General features: G+C 66.4%; 2 protein-coding genes across 2 annotated transcripts; both read left to right on the forward strand.

Annotated features, from left to right (window-relative positions):
• The first annotated feature begins 506 nt into the window (after window positions 1–506).
• On the forward strand, window positions 507–4,930 carry GCC1 (GRIP and coiled-coil domain containing 1). The gene is made up of 3 exons (XM_035336916.1): window positions 507–566; window positions 1,211–2,272; window positions 3,341–4,930. The coding sequence occupies exons 2-3, from the start codon at window positions 1,226–1,228 to the stop codon at window positions 4,646–4,648; spliced, it is 2,355 nt and encodes a 784-aa protein (XP_035192807.1). The 5' UTR covers window positions 507–566; window positions 1,211–1,225; the 3' UTR covers window positions 4,649–4,930.
• Window positions 4,931–8,765: 3,835 nt separating this feature from the next.
• On the forward strand, window positions 8,766–14,175 carry LOC118172799. Its single transcript, XM_035336942.1, has 11 exons — window positions 8,766–8,943; window positions 9,602–9,645; window positions 9,914–9,977; window positions 10,253–10,393; window positions 11,059–11,157; window positions 11,390–11,445; window positions 11,547–11,681; window positions 11,907–12,264; window positions 12,336–12,489; window positions 13,063–13,133; window positions 13,557–14,175. Exons 1-11 carry the CDS (start codon window positions 8,899–8,901, stop codon window positions 13,710–13,712), a joined length of 1,323 nt encoding a protein of 440 aa, XP_035192833.1. The 5' UTR covers window positions 8,766–8,898; the 3' UTR covers window positions 13,713–14,175.
• Window positions 14,176–14,470: the final 295 nt, after the last annotated feature.

Below are 14,470 nucleotides of genomic sequence, written 5' to 3' on the forward strand. Positions count from 1 at the left end.
GGGGGGGGGGACACGGACGGGCCGGGCCGGGCCGGGCCGGGTGGGGGCGGCCGCGCTGCGACCCCGCTGCTGGAGCTCCGCCGCGACGCAGGCCCCGCCCCAAGCCCCAAGCCCCACCCCAAACCCCCAAGCCCCGCCCTAAGCCCTAAGCCCTGCCCCAAGCCTCAAGCCCCGCCCCTCGTCGCAGGCCCCGCCCACACACCTCAAGCCCCCGCCCGCTCCGTACCCCCAGGCACCCTGCTCCGGTACCGTTAGGCCCCGCCCCCTCACACCACAGACCACGCCTCCATCAGGACTAGCCCCGCCCACCGTTTTTAGCCCCGCCCCCCGGCCGCCCTCTCCCTGCCGGCCGCTGCTGAGTCCTGATTGGCACCGCGGGGGCGGGTTGGCGCATGCGCGCTGAGCCTCCTCCCCGCTGCGCCGTCCCGCACGGCTCCAGCGGCGCATGCGCAGCGTGAAGACCGGCCCGGCCGTCCGCTCCTGCGCATGCGCGGTGAGTGCCGGTGGCTGGAGGGGGGCGTCCTGCGCATGCGCCCTGAGCGGCGGCCCCGCGGCCCGGGGGTGAGGTGAGGGTACCGGGGGCGGTGAGGGGACCGGGGGGGGGAGGGAGGGGACCGGGGGGCGGTGAGGGGACCGGGGGGGAGGGGAGGTTTCCTGGCGGCCGCAGCTTCCTCACGGGGAGCCGGGCGCTGAGCTCCGCGCCCTGGGGACAGCGGCAGGGCCCGAGCGGACGGCGTGGAGCTGGGACGGGGGGGTCGGGAGGGTGTGAGGGGAAAGTTCTGCGCCCTGAGGGGCTCGGGGCCGGGACGGGCCCCACAGGGCCTGGGCACGGCACCGGGCCTCACGGAGCTGTCTGGGGGAGGCCCTCAGGCACAGGGTCTGGTGTTTGGGGGGGGCTCTGGGGGCTGTGCTGGGTGGGCCCCGTGGGCCCCGTCTATTCTGGGACGTTCTGAGAGCCTGGCTCAGAAAGCTGAGGTTTCAAAGTGTGGCGCAGCTGCCGGGAGCTCCCCGTCAGAGCACCGGGACCTGCAGCCCCCAGGGCCTTTGGGTGCTTTGTGTATGGTTCGGTGCACGGGGGAAGGTGCACTGCAGTCGCTCGCTGTGCTGGGCGGGGGGGGCTTGGCGCCATGGTCCCGAGCGGCCATGTGCTGCTGCTGCTGATCACAGATGTGCCGTTCGCTCAGCCTTCGTGCTGTGTTTTTCCTTTCAGGTCGCATGAAGAGTCATGGAGAAGTTTGGCATGAACTTCGGAGGCGGCCCGAGTAAAAAAGATCTTCTGGAGACCATCGAGTCGCAGAAGAAGCAGCTCCTCAATTACCAGGCGCGGCTGAAGGACGTCGTGATAGCCTACAAGAGCCTGATCAATGAGAAGGAAGCCTTGGAAGCCAGCTTAAAAGTTTTGTCCGCATCTCACGAGGCAGATATTGGCTTGAGCAGCGCTCAGCCTGCGTCCGCGGCTGGCTCCAGCTCTTCCTTTGCCGATTCCGCCGATGACAAGAGCTCGGTTCACAGCGAAGACAGCGTGGGGACAGCTACCAGCGCGGACACAGCCGCCAGTTTGGCCAGCACCAAGGGCGAGCAAGGGGCTGAGGATGAGAAGCCCGCAGCGGCAGCCTCCTCCCTTAAATCCGAGGAGACAAACGGTTCGGAGAGCGGCCTCAGCTCGAGCAGCGGGGACGTTCCCCCTGCTGCTGCCGAGGCTGACAAAAGAGTGCTGCAGCTGAAGACCCAGCTGGCCACGTTGACCAGCGCGCTGTCAACAGTGACGCAGGAGAAGTCCCGCATGGAAGCCTCGTACCAGGCGGACAAGAGGAAGATGAAGCAGGACCTGGATGATGCCATTAAGAAGGCGGAGGACGAGACCGACAGGCTGGAGACGGAGCTGAGGTCCGTGCAGGAGCAGCTCGCCGAGACCAAAGCCCGTCTGATCACGCAGCAGCACGACCGGGCCCAGGAGCAGAGTGACCACGCCGTCATGCTGCGGGAGCTGCAGAAGCTGCTGCAGAGCGAGCGGGCTCTGCGCCAGGACGCGGAGCTGAAGCTGGAGGAGACGAGGGAGGCGCTGGCCGGGAGGGTGAGCGTGGCCGACCGAGCGGAGGGCTACGAGCTGCAGATCAGGCAGCTGAGCCAGGAGGTGGAAGACCTGAAGAGAGAGCTGCAGGCCGTTCAGGAAGAGAGGAAGAAGCCGGACCCCCGGGTGCAGGATCTGCAGGAGGAGATGGCCGGCCTGAAGAACCACTTCCAGTCGCAGCTGCTGCAGGAGATGCGGAAGGTAATTCCTGCGGGCCCCGGAGCCGCTCACTCTGTGGGGTGTAGCGGCAGCTCCCGGGGCAGGGCCTGGGGCTGGAGGAGCTCAAATTCTCCTCCCCTGCCCCGTCCTGCAGAGCCCAAGAGGTTGGTAGCAGGAGAACGTCGTTGCTTTGTTTGAGGGGATGATGTTCCCCGAGGAAAATGAAAGCTGTGGGGGACCCGGTGCGCGAGTCGGGTGGTGGCTCCTGGGTCTGGTTACACACTGAGTGTCCTCGGCAGCCTCCTTCGGCTCTGGCGGGGCCAGGCTGGGAAGAGAGAGACCTTTGCTCTGACCTGCTGTGACAACGAGCTCGGTCTCTAAAGTACTTCAGTGCAGGGCAAGGCGCCCGAACAATAGCTCACAGAGGGAAACAACTTGTAACCTGAATCGGGAGGACTGGGGAGAAAGCCAAGGGAATCGGCTTTCCCCCCGTTTATTCCGCAGCACGGTTGAGGAGGGATTGCTGTGGGCTTCGCAGCTTCTCTGACAAAGCCTCTCACAGCGCAGGGGTGCGCACGGGGCCGCTGGGGAAGGTGCTGGGCGGCTGCTGGGGTTGCCCACCTGCACGGATGGGGCCCGCACGGGGAGGTTTGGCCCGGGGGCTCCCCGGACCTGAGCTGCTGAAGGCCCGGGGGCTTGGTGGAGCTTGGAGAGCTCGAGGGCAAGAAGGAAGGCAAATAGAGGGAGCGCTGCGTTTGGAGCAGAGCGCAGCATTCAAGTGAATTGCAGTGAGGTAGGATAAAGCTTTGGGCACGTGCACGTTTTAACAAACCCTGCAGCAGAGCGCGGCATGAGCCTGCTGCTTCCCACCCCCCGCACACCTACGGCACTGCAGGGGATGCTGCTGGCAGCAGTTCTGCAGGGCGGGGAACAGAACCGTTTATTTATTTATTTTGTCCTTGGATCTCCATTTTAAAGACAGGCTTGGCGGGGAGGGGGCTCACGCGGGGAGTTGGGGGGACGGGATGGCCCCGCGCTTGCTCGGAGGTCAGCAGAACCCAGCCCAGAGCGCTGAGATAACCTGCCCCTGCCGTGTCTCTTTGCTCCCAGACCGCGCAGGCCGAGGAGCAGCTCCGCCAGCACGCCCAGATGGAGGAGCAGCGAGTGGCCGACCTGGAGGGCCAGGTCTCCGAGGTGTCGGGGCTGCTGGGCACGTACGAGAAAGCCAAGCAGAAAGACCAGCTGGTCATCCAGAAGCTGAAGGAGCGCATCGTGCAGTTGGACCAGGAGAACAAAACCCTGGCCATCGCAGCTTCCAGCCGCTCCCCGGTGGATGTCAGCGTAGAAGAAGCCAACCTGGACGTGAACGTCCTCAAGGACAAGATGGAGAAGCTGAAGAAGCTCCTGCAGGCGGTGGCGAAGAAAAGCCAGCCCGCGCTGGACATCGAGAAGCTGTGCGAGCTGGAGCTGCCGAAGGGCACCGAGGCCGCCGATGGCGAGAAGGCCACCGCTCTGTACTACCAGCAGGAGCTGAAGCAGCTGAAGGAAGAGTTTGAGAGGTACAAGACGAGGGCGCAGGTGGTTCTCAAGAACAAGTCTGTCAAAGACGTCAGTCTGGCTAAAGAACTGGAGGAAGCTCAAGAGCAGCTGGCGGACCTGCAGGAGAAGTACGTCGTGCTTCAGCTGTCGGCGGAGGAAACGGAGAAGCAGCACCGGCTGGACATGGAGGCCAAGAAGCAGGAGTTGTCCCGCCTGCAGCAGCTTCACAGGCAGGAGCTGGAGCGGTGCCAGCTGGACTACAGGGACCGGGCGCTGAAGCTGGAGGAGGAGATGCACAAGCAGCGGGACCGGGCGCTGGCGGTGCTGGCGGAGAAGGACCAAGAGCTGGAGCAGCTGAGATCCGTCGTGTTGCCTTACGCCGGGCTCCAGGGATCCAAAACCTACGGGGCGTCGGGCGCCGAGGTGACCGGCGACGGCTCACCAGCCAACGATTCCTCAGAGAGCCTCCCCCAGGCTCTCCACCTCTCCGCCCACAGCGAGCCCACCTTCTTCTTGTACGCGGAGCAGCTGGCGCGCAAGGAGGTGGAAATGGTAGCGCTGAGGAAGCAGAAGCACAGGCTGGAAATGGAGGTGCACCAGCTCCAGGAGAAAGTCCTGGCTGAGGAGGAGAAGCACCGGGAAGAGGTGTCGGCGCTTCAGAACGAAATCCAGAAGAACTTCAGAGATAAGAGCAGGGAGGGGGCCAACCTGGAGTACCTCAAGAACATCGTCTACAGGTTTTTGACGCTGCCCGATTCTCTGGGTCGGCAGCAGACTCTGACTGCCATACTGACTATTCTGCATTTCAGCCCAGAAGAGAAGCAAACTATCAGGAAGCAGTCGGCGTACAGCAGCTGGTGGCCCTCTGGGAAGAGATGAGGCGGTCCCTGTCGCCCCTCGCAGCCCAGTAACACGTTTCTGGTTCCTGGTTCACTGATGTAAAGGAGCTGTGCCAGCTGCTCTGGTGGGATCACAGTGCTCTCTGCTGTGGGGATCTGCTCTGAGCTGGAATTTGACTAAAAAAAAAAAGATACTGATGCTTTTTTTTTTAACAAAAAAATTCTCTCCTTGTCAGGCATGGGGTGAGGAGCTCAGTTAGCGTGGAACTTGCTTGTGTCCTGAAATGCTGTGCAGGCTGGTGACTCAAACACAAAAGGGGGGGAAAAAAAGCACTTAATTGGTGCTAAAATCACGCAAGACGAGCTGAAAGCCTGCAAGAGGGATGAGCCTTCATTACCAGCATCGTCCAAATGCAGAAAATCTGGAGCAGTTCCTCAGAATGTCTCATGAGCCAGCACCAAACTGGTCCCAGGGGCTGCAGCAGCCCCAGGGACTACCAAGGAGGTGGTGCGTTGAGGTGTCCTCCCGTTCCTGCCCGGGGATTCTCTCTGTGCTGTGTTTCCCAGAGGGGTTTTCTGAGGACACCTCGTGACTGCGGGAGCACGCGGGGTGCGGGGCAGAGGGTGCTGGGTGCCGGCGCTGTTAGAGCAGGGCGCTCGGCCCGCTGGCCCTGCCTGAGGTGGGAGCCAGCAGGCTGAGGAGAGGCTGAAATGGGCGACGTGTCCCTTCAGCGGCACCTTGCAGGGCCTGGCATAACTCCTGTGAGGCGGTGAGCTTGCCAGGAAGGAAGCCAGAGCGTTGTGAAACACCTCGGGTCTTGGTACACCGCTGAGAGGCCGGGGCTGGCGACCCTGCTGTGGGCCAGCTCCTGGCTGCTCAGACCCGAGCCGCGAGCCCTGACTCCGCGGGGGGATGTCCGTGGCGTGCCTTTCGCTGCTGGCTGCAGAGCCAGAGCCAGCTCTGAGCTCTGAATATGGGCTGGCATCAGGGAGCCGTGCCGGGCGCCGGGGGGGCTGGCGCCTCCCGCTCCCCTCTGGCTCGCTGGCTCCGTGCACGGCCAGCGCTGGCACGTGCAAACGCCTGCTGTGGGGGGAAGCTGCTCGTCCTTGCCCGTTGGAGCTCTGCGGGCAGGTGCCTGGGGAGCTGGCAGGCTGGAGGAGGAGAGGCGCCGGGGCTGGACGCTCCGTCCTGCAGAGCTCGCGCTTCCCCCGGCTGAAGGGCTGGGACGGGGGGGTCACGTCAGCCCCTCCGCCTTCCCTGCTGGGGAGGCGCTTGGGAGCAGCGGGAGCAGCCACCTTCCTCCAGGGCCAGGCTGGGTTCCCGGGGCTCTGCCCACCCTGATGGGGGCTCAGCAGAGCCCCTGGGTGCTGCGGCCGCTAGAAGGCACCCACCGGTCACCCAGGGCCCAGGGGTGGGGATGTGGCTCCAAAAATGCAGACCCAAACCAAGGCCAGGTGACATTTCAGCTGGAGCAGGCTCCTGGGCTGCCTCTGACCGCAGCTCGTGCAGGGCTTGCATGCGGAGAGGAGTGCTGCGCAAAGCACCAGGGCTGCAGCCGGCTGCTCCTGACGGCCGGGGCACGGGGTGAGGGCGGTGAGGCGAGGTCGGCAGGGAAGAACCAGCGTGCCAGGCGCCGCGGTGGCAGTGCTGCCTGCTGGCCCTGTCACCTGCAGCGGGAGGGAGCGTCGCCACCTCCACGAGGCTGGAAGAGCCGCGCTGGCTGGGAGGAAGCCCGTCAGGAAGGGTTTGTGCTGGAATTTCATCGGTCGGAGCTGGGGAGGGACGTTTTCATTTCAGAGACGTCGGCTGGTGCCTGCGGCCTGGCAGCAGAGGGCTCCGGATGGGCTCTCGCTGCAGCTCCGAGCGCTCCCTCACGCGCGGAGGCAAAATCACGGCGGAGGTTTGTGGTGCACTTGCTTTGTGTTGGTGAAAGCCTGGGTGCTAAAGCACAACTTCCCCATCCCGGAGCACAGGAGGGTTTGTAATCATGGGCTTCGTGCCTTGTTTAACAGTGCCCAGGCTGCCCACGAGTCCCCGAGCTGAGCTAGCACCAGGTGGCAGTGGAAGAGCTGGCACCTCGCAGCTCCTCGGCAGGGGGAGTCAGAGCCTGGAGGGCCTCGCAGAGGAGCTTTAGCAGCTCCCTGGGACAGAGCCCTTCTTCCTTTGAGAGCCGTGCCAGCAGTCCTTGTCTCAGTAGCCAGGTTCCCGGAGCCTGCTCCCCAAATCCTGCCTCGCCGCAGGGAAGGGCCGCGTGCCGGCTCGCGAGGAGCTCTGCGGGCGCCTCCCTGCCAACACAACCCCCGGTGCTAATTTCTCCTCTAAAACTCAGGGAAAAATGCCCCAGGCAGAATCCGCAGCTGCTGGAGGTCTTGGAAGGGAGCAACAAAGCCAAGCAGGGAACAGCTCCCGATGCTGGCAGGTGCCTCCGTGCAGGGAGCAGGCTGAGGACGTCAGCCAGCTGCTCCCACCAGGATCCACGAGCCGCTGCGGTGGAGGCGGTGGGGTTGAAATCGGAGAGCTTGCTCCTGGGGCTTAGGCTTTGAAGCAGTTGTTGGCTCTGCTGGGAAGTGCCCCTTCTCTGGTCCCCCTTTGGTGAGCTGGAGCCAAGTGGTGCCTCAGAACCGCAGGGCTTCTCGAACCTTGTCCCATGGGAGCGGGACTGCCACGGCTGTGTGCCTCGCTGCCATCTCGGCGCAGCTCTCACGGTGTGGTCCCTCCCTCTGTCCCCCCATCGCCCCTCTCCTTCCCTCAGGCCTTCCTGCACATCCTTCCCTCTTTCCCTTCAGCCAACGCCCTCCCAAATAAACCTCAAATCCATACATTTGAAGCATGACTGCGCTTGCTTTTTGGCGACCTGGGGTTTAGGCGGTGAGCTGGGTGGGGGCTCACGCATCGCTGCCTCCCCCAGCATCGTGGGCACCGTGGTGCCGAGCCGGCACCAACGGGCTGCGCGCGCTCCCCCTGGCACACGCTGTGCTGGAACAGGCAGGAGAAGCGGCGTGCTTCGGCTTGGCAGCCCCAGCCCGTCTTGCTGCGGGCTCTGGAGAGAGCTCGGCACTGCTGGAGGCCCGGGCGGTGCGGCGGGAGGCCGAGAGCCCCCTGCTTTGGGGCCGTGCTGGGTGGCAGAGGATGGAGGCTGCGATCAAGGCTAAGCAGAGGGAGCGGAGAAGGCCGGGTTCCTGGGTGCTGGTGGCCCCGGTCCGCACACTTAGAAGCGTTTAAAAGCCGGGCATTGGTCGCTGGGACCTGGTGGGCCTGGGAGGAGCGGGGCAGCTCTTGGCTGGGGATGGTGGGGGCAGCTTGTTGGAAAGCTGCTGCCCTTGGTTTCCTCGGGTCCCTGCTAGAGCATGAATGCGGCCGCTGCCCTCCTGCGCCTCCAGTCCCGTCTCTGGGGCTGTGCGTGGGCACAGAGGGGTTTGCTCCGTGCACCCCACACCCGAACGTCCCTTGTCACGGGGGAAGTGGCTGCAGTCACCGCTCCCCACACGGTGACAGCCCGCAGGGTGCCTGCCACGCTGTGCTCGTCTCTCTGCACCTCCAGCAGCCTTCTTGCTGCGCTCAGCAGCGCCTGTCCTGCACCTGCGGGCTTCCCCCGGCAGAGCTTCCTGCTGCGAGCCGCGCTGGGGCCGCATCCTGCACCCAGTGTCTGCCCTGAGCCCGCCCGGCTCCCCGACCCCGCTCCCCCCCGGTGCTTGCGGAGCAAAGGGGTCGGCTTCCAGGGCACCTGGCACCAGCGGGCCGGGCAGCCAGGCTGTGGGCTCACCCTGCATGGGGATGCCGTGCCTCAGTTTCCCCTCCTCCTCCCAGAAGTCATCCTGCGCCTGTGGCAGCAGCCGTGGGGGTGCCCACACATCTTTGTTCGCAGCGGCGGGCCGAGCTGCGGGGATGCACAGGGACACAAAGGGGCCGTGCTCACGACGACGCCCTCGGGAGCTGCCTCTCCTGCTCCGTTCCTGCTCCGGGTGCGCGAGGGGAGGCGCGAAGGCTCTGCCGCACGCCCGCCTGGGCTCCACGAGGGGCCGGACCCCTCCCTGCTCGCAGGGCTTGCACGCAGCAGCCTGCACGTCGGCGGGGAAGTGCCCGCCGCCCCGGCTGGGCAGGTTCCTCCGGCTACGCCGCGCAGCCAGAGCCACGGCCAGGTCCCACGGCCGGGCAGAGGAGCGAGCCCAGGCGGCTGCGGGAGCGGCTCTGCTGCCAGCACCCCCCCCCGCCCCGGCTCCCAGCCTGTCCCCAGGCTGTGCCCGGTGGCAGAGAGGAGACGGGAGGACTTGGCTCCGAGCTGCCCGGCCATGGCCAGCCAAGAGGAGCATCCATCAGCGCTCTCAGACAGCCAGGTAAAGGCGTGCGGGAAGCTGCTGCAAGCGCTGCAGCCCCTGCTCGGGCCTCGCACACCTCCCTGCGCGGGGCCTTTCCTCGCACCAAAGATGTGGGCAGGGGGAGATGGGTTGTGGGGCTCTGCAGAAGGGCGACGGCAGCTCGGGTTCCCCTGCAGCAAGGGGGCCGAGCCCGCGTGGCCGAGGCTGGGCAGGTTTGCGCTCGCTGGAGCCGGCGTTTCCCGGAGCAGCCGCTGCCGCTCGGCTCCTCGCCGTGACTCACGCCGCCGTCCCGCCGGTTCCTCCTTGGCAGCCCCACGCCGCGCTGCCTGGGAACCGCTCTCGGCAGCACAGCCCCGAGCGGGACGCGGCTCCGCGGCACTCCCCGGCCCTGGGCGAGAGAAACCGGGCGCCGCCGCGTCGCGCTCCAAGGGCTGCGGGGTTTGTCCCTCGTGGGGCTGGCGGGGCACCAGCCGTGGGCCCGCAATGACCGAGGGGCTCCAGCCCCGGGCACGGCCGTGAGCCATGGCGTGGGGAAGACGCTGGTTTTGCCTCGCTCCTGCCCACTCCCCAGTGACGCCGGGACCAGGCGGGGATACCCATGGGAGCGGGTCCGGCCGTGCCTGGGGCTCCGTGTCCTCCCGTGCCTGGCCCTGGGCTCCTCTCTGTCCTCTCGCAGGTCTTTGTGCTGACGTGCATCTACCTGCCGGCCCTGCTGCTCAGGTGGGTGCTCACCCCCCCGGCCCCTGTGGACGTCGCTGGGGGAGGCAGCGTGCCGCGGCCCTGCCCTCGCACAGCCGCTTGTGCCACCCACGCACGGTCCCTTAGGGTGGGTCTGGGGGATGGCACCGTGCTCAGGCACCTCCAGCTGCACAGAAAGCTTCTGGAAATGGGGGGCAGGGGGGGAAGGAGGGTGCCTGGGTGTGGGACGCAGAGCTCCCACACGTGGCTGCTCCCCAGGGACGTTCACCACCCGCCCCATCTCTTCCAGCCTCGTGGGCAGTGCGTCAGTCCTCGCTGTCACCTCCCGGCGGAGGCGGTGCTGCCACATCCAGGTGTGTGCTGGGGGCCCGGGGATGTGTTTTGGCCCCCTCTAAGCCAAAGCAGAGCTGGGCCAGCACCGCTGCTGCTGGGCTTCACGCACGGCGGGACCGGAGGGGGCAGAAGTGCGGGATGCCAGCACTGCAGCGGGCAGGAGCCGCTCCCAGCTCTGCTCCCGGCACAGCCCCGGAGGGACGTGGCCGCGGCCGCTCTGCACGGCCCGGGGAGAGGCTGTGGCTGGCCAAGGCGGTGCTGGCAGCCAGAGCTAACACCGTGTCCTGGCTCCCAGCTTCGTCCCCTGTTCCTGCTGGCCCTGGCAGATTTCCTGGCTGCCGCCGTGCTGCTGAGCACAGCCACCATCCAGCTGCTGCCAGCCCCGCTCTTCATCCCGGCGTACGCTGCCTGCCCCTACGGACTGATGCTGGCCACGGTGAGTGGGGCAGCTGGCACCGTGACCTGGGCTCATGGGACCCCTGCACCTCCTCCTGTACCGCTGGGAAAAACCAGGCCCCATCTGTGGGCCGGAGCATCCCTGGGGAAGTCCCGTGTGGGGAGGTGTTTCTCCTTCCAAGAGCCGTCTCCTCTTCCCCTTTGTCAGCCCTGAGCCACCACGACTGCTTCCTTTGGGAAGCACGCCCGGCAGCCCCATGGAGCTGAGCGCTGCAGCCCCCACCACATCCCTCTCGTCATCCCCATGCCCTTCCTCCAGCCTGGGGTGGCAAACCCAGCACAGCCACGGCTGCGCCCTGGGGCAGAGCAGAGCGTGGCTCTCCCCGGTGCCGGTGTGCTTGCCCCTTGGTGCCCAAGCTCTGCACGCGCCCACAGAGCCACCGCTGGCCCCTCTCTGCCCTGCCTGGTGCAGGAGCCCAGCATGGCAGCACCACTACCCTCCTGCCCCAGCCTCGTCCTGCTGGCCACGGGGTTATTGGGAACACATGGGGACAGGGGCCAGGAGGGGCTCAGCACCTTGGGGACAGCTCAGCTCCTCGTGCAGCCCTGCAGGGGACAGGGCATCGCCACGCCGAGCAAGAGGAGGGATGGGGGCCGGTGCCTTCAGGGCCCTGGGCTCAGCAGGAGCCTGCTTTCCTCTCTCAGACCTTCTATGGAGTCTCATTCCTGATGGTTGTGGTCTATGCGTACGAAGCCTACCGCGCCATCCACGGCTGGAGAGCGTGGCACGTGGCAGCTCTGCAGGTCAGTGTCCCCCAGACGTGGCACAGCCGGGCTGCCCCTCCCTGCGCACGGCTGCTCCGGCCCCACGATGGCCCGGGAAGCAGCGCAGGCAGCCATGGGCAGCCCTTTTCCCTGGGGTGTTGCTGGCATCCCCCGCACCCTGCGGTCCTGCCCGGTCCCAGCAGAGCAGGGCTGGAGCCTCAAGCTGCCGTGGGACCAGCAGGGCCGGGTCACGGCGGTTTCCTCCTTGCAGGAGAGGACTGGGTGCCTGGAGGGCGCGTGGCAGGGTCTGCCCTACATCCTGGCCTGGTAGGTGCCAGCCCCCGGCCCCATCCCTGCGGCACTGATCCTGCCCTGCCCCGGGTGCCCGATGGCACAGCACGCCTTCACCTCCACCTCTCCCTGCAAAGGCTGCTGCCGGCGCTGACGCTGCTGGGACAGCTGATTGCCCGCGGCACCTCCCTGACCGACATCGCCCCCAAACCCATCCAGCCCGCCGTGCCGTCCAACCGCTCCAACGAGACCCACAGCCTGTACTGCTCCAGGTGCAGCACCAGCCTCGCCGCCCGGCCCCGAGAAGGGGCCAGGAGCAGGCACCACGCGCCTTCCCAGCCGGGTTGGGGGTTCCGCAGCCCCGCGCCGCACAGGCTCCCCACAGGGCAAAGCTCAGGGTGGTGAAGGGTTTGGGGGTGGGAGATGGAATCAGAAAGTGCCACGGGGACGATGCTGTGGCACCGGGGGCCCACCACCCGCACCCTCTGCTCTTTCAGCTGCCTGCTCCTCATTCGCCGTTCCCAGGATATCTGCTACCAGGTGAGTGCTGCTGGACCCGTCCCTTCCCCACCTGCAAGGTGGGCTGGAAGGATGGTCGGGAAGGCAGCGGGCTCGTGGTGTGGGGGAAAATGCTGGAGGAGGGATGGGGACGGAGCTGTCCCCACCCAAGCAGAGGCAGAGGCACAGCTCCCGGCTCCAGCACCGCCCCTGTGCCGGGGGCTTGCAGCGCGCGGGGCTGGCCCACGGCCCCACTGGTTTCCCGTTGCCTCTCAGTACGTAGGTAGGAAGGACGTGGGCCTGGAGGGGAAAATCATCTTCTTCCTGTACCTGCTGCTGGTGCTCAGCTGCTGCACGGTAAGCCACGAGACGAGCGCAGGGCTCCTGCGGGCAGCACGCCCCGGCTGACGCTGCTGCCCCGCGCCCAGCTCCTGTACCGCAGGGTGAAGCTCTGGTGCCGCAGGAACGCCGCCGCTCCCTTGCTGGCCCTGGAGAAGGACGGCTTCGCAGGCAGGAGCATCCGCAGCGTCAGCAGAGTCTCGCACTACTTCCAGCTGGTTTTCCTGCTCTGCTGGGCGCCAGGCAAGTCGGGGGGTTGGGGCAGCCCCCAGGCCTGGCAGGCAAAAGCCACCACAGCGCCCTGCTGCACCAGCCCTGGTGCACCAGCAGCGCCCTGCTGCACCAGCACCAGCCCTGCTGGTCCTGGGCTGAGGCAGCACCCAGGGCTGAGAGAAGAAGCTGGGACTGAATACGAGCACACAGCTCGAGGGTGTCTGCAAGGGCCTGTGGCTGGATAAACCCCACTCGAGGACCCCCCCTGAGCACAGCATTGTCAGCCGGGCGGCTGCCGTAGCCCAGCCTGGCCTTTCAGGCACAGTTTCTGAGCTGGAGGCGGGACGGCGTTTCTTGGTCCTGTTCTTTACCACTGCCTCATCCCTTTCTGGGCCCGTTTCTACTTCCAGTCTTACAGAAACCTGAGGCAATGAGGCTCAGGCAGCGTGTCGGGAAGGACTTTGTTTTACATGTAGGTGCTCGTCCTGCACAGAGCCCTGTGACATGGGCAACAGGCTGTGGTAAAGGACGAGCATTGCCACTTGGCAAGGGAAGCTCACGATGAGGAGGGGACCAACACCATCTTTTGTTTCCCACCCGCAGCCTTCCTCCTCACCATCCTCTCCTTCACCAGCGTCAAACCTGCCTCGGTCTTTGTCCTCTATGTTGCTACCGTAAGTAGAGCTCTTCCCGGGCCATGCACCGGGACGTTTGTCCCTGTTGGTGGTGTAAGTGGAGGGGATGCGGGGCCCCGATGGGACCACGCAGCCAGGAGAGGGGAGCGGGAGCACGCCGGCCCCTGGCCGCAGTGATGCCCCCCAGGGCAGGGCGAGCTCCATGGGTGCTGCCACCCCCCTGGTGCCACCGGGACAGACGCAGGTGGCACCGGGGGGGGCTTCAGCTCAGCTTTGGGCACCTCAGCCACGCAAGGACGTGCTGTGGCCATGGGACTGCCTCTGCTCTCCCCGTTTTGCTGGGCAATGTCTGGGTCCTCAGCTCCTGCCGGATGCTTTGGTTCATGTGGCCGCACCTCCTCCCACCGCATCGCCCCGCGTGCGGCTGAGCCCCGCTGCCCCTTGTCCTGTCCTCCCTCGCAGGCCCTGACCACGTCCCTGCAGGGCTTCCTGCACAGCCTGGCCTACGGGTGGCTGAGACGAAATTTCCGCCGGGAGGCGGTGGGCCAGCGGCCCTCCCTGCAGCACCACAGGGGCCTCCAGGGCTTCTACGATGAGTCCCTGGGGGCCCTCCCCTAGGCTGCCACCCTCGTCCCGCTGCGCCGAAGCCTCAGCACGATTTGCACATCCCCAGCGGCTCCCCGCAGCGGGGCAGGGTCTCGTGGACTCGGCCCTCCGTGCCTGGAGAGGTTCGTGCAGCGAGCCACTGGCATGGGACTGGGTCCCCTGGGCAGGTTTCCGAGCACAGCGGTGGCTGCAGCGACGCTGCTGTGGTGGGACGTCTGCCCATAGACCCCACTGCCGGGGGCGGCTGCAGCACGCAGACATCGAACCCAGGCGCAGTCGTTGCACGAGAGCACGACCGCGGCTTCCTGCACGCTTCAGACAAAAACCCCCAGCACGGCGCTGCGCCGGGGCCACGTCTCCGCAGCCATTTCCTTCCCCCTGCGCTGCTGCCCCCATCCCAAGGCAGCACCGAGCGGCTCCTGGCACTCTCACAGCCCCGGTGCAGAGCCAAATGCTCCGAGCAGTGAGGGCTCAGCGCCACGGCACAGCACCGCGGCGCAGCGCAGAAGCTCCCTGGAGGGAGGATGCCCCCCGGCTGCACCCCACCACCGACCCCAGCAGTTTGCAGCAGGGGGCTCGTGGGGCGAGGAAGCACCCAGGTGGGGGGAGCTGGCCGCGTGCGGGCCGTTTGGCAGTCCCCGGCCCTTCCACCAAGTGCAACTAAACCAGGGAAGGTGGCGGGGCGTTCTTCGGTCTGCTTGGTCTTGTCTCAGTGTTGCTCTTCCTGCCAAGCAATCCCAAGGCCTCCACAAGGCTCCAGGGGAGGTGCT

Source organism: Oxyura jamaicensis, chromosome 1, assembly GCF_011077185.1.
Source record: "Oxyura jamaicensis isolate SHBP4307 breed ruddy duck chromosome 1, BPBGC_Ojam_1.0, whole genome shotgun sequence".
NCBI lineage: Eukaryota > Metazoa > Chordata > Aves > Anseriformes > Anatidae > Oxyura > Oxyura jamaicensis.

Coding starts and splice junctions, on each gene's coding strand:
- GCC1 (XM_035336916.1), top strand. CDS start 1,226: ATGGAGAAGTTTGGCATGAACTTCGGAGGCGGCCCGAGTAAAAAAGAT. Junction 2,273..3,340: donor TGCTGCAGGAGATGCGGAAG/GTAATTCCTGCG, acceptor CTTTGCTCCCAG/ACCGCGCAGGCCGAGGAGCA.
- LOC118172799 (XM_035336942.1), top strand. CDS start 8,899: ATGGCCAGCCAAGAGGAGCATCCATCAGCGCTCTCAGACAGCCAG. Junction 11,446..11,546: donor CTGCCCTACATCCTGGCCTG/GTAGGTGCCAGC, acceptor CTCCCTGCAAAG/GCTGCTGCCGGCGCTGACGC. Junction 13,134..13,556: donor TTGTCCTCTATGTTGCTACC/GTAAGTAGAGCT, acceptor CCTCCCTCGCAG/GCCCTGACCACGTCCCTGCA.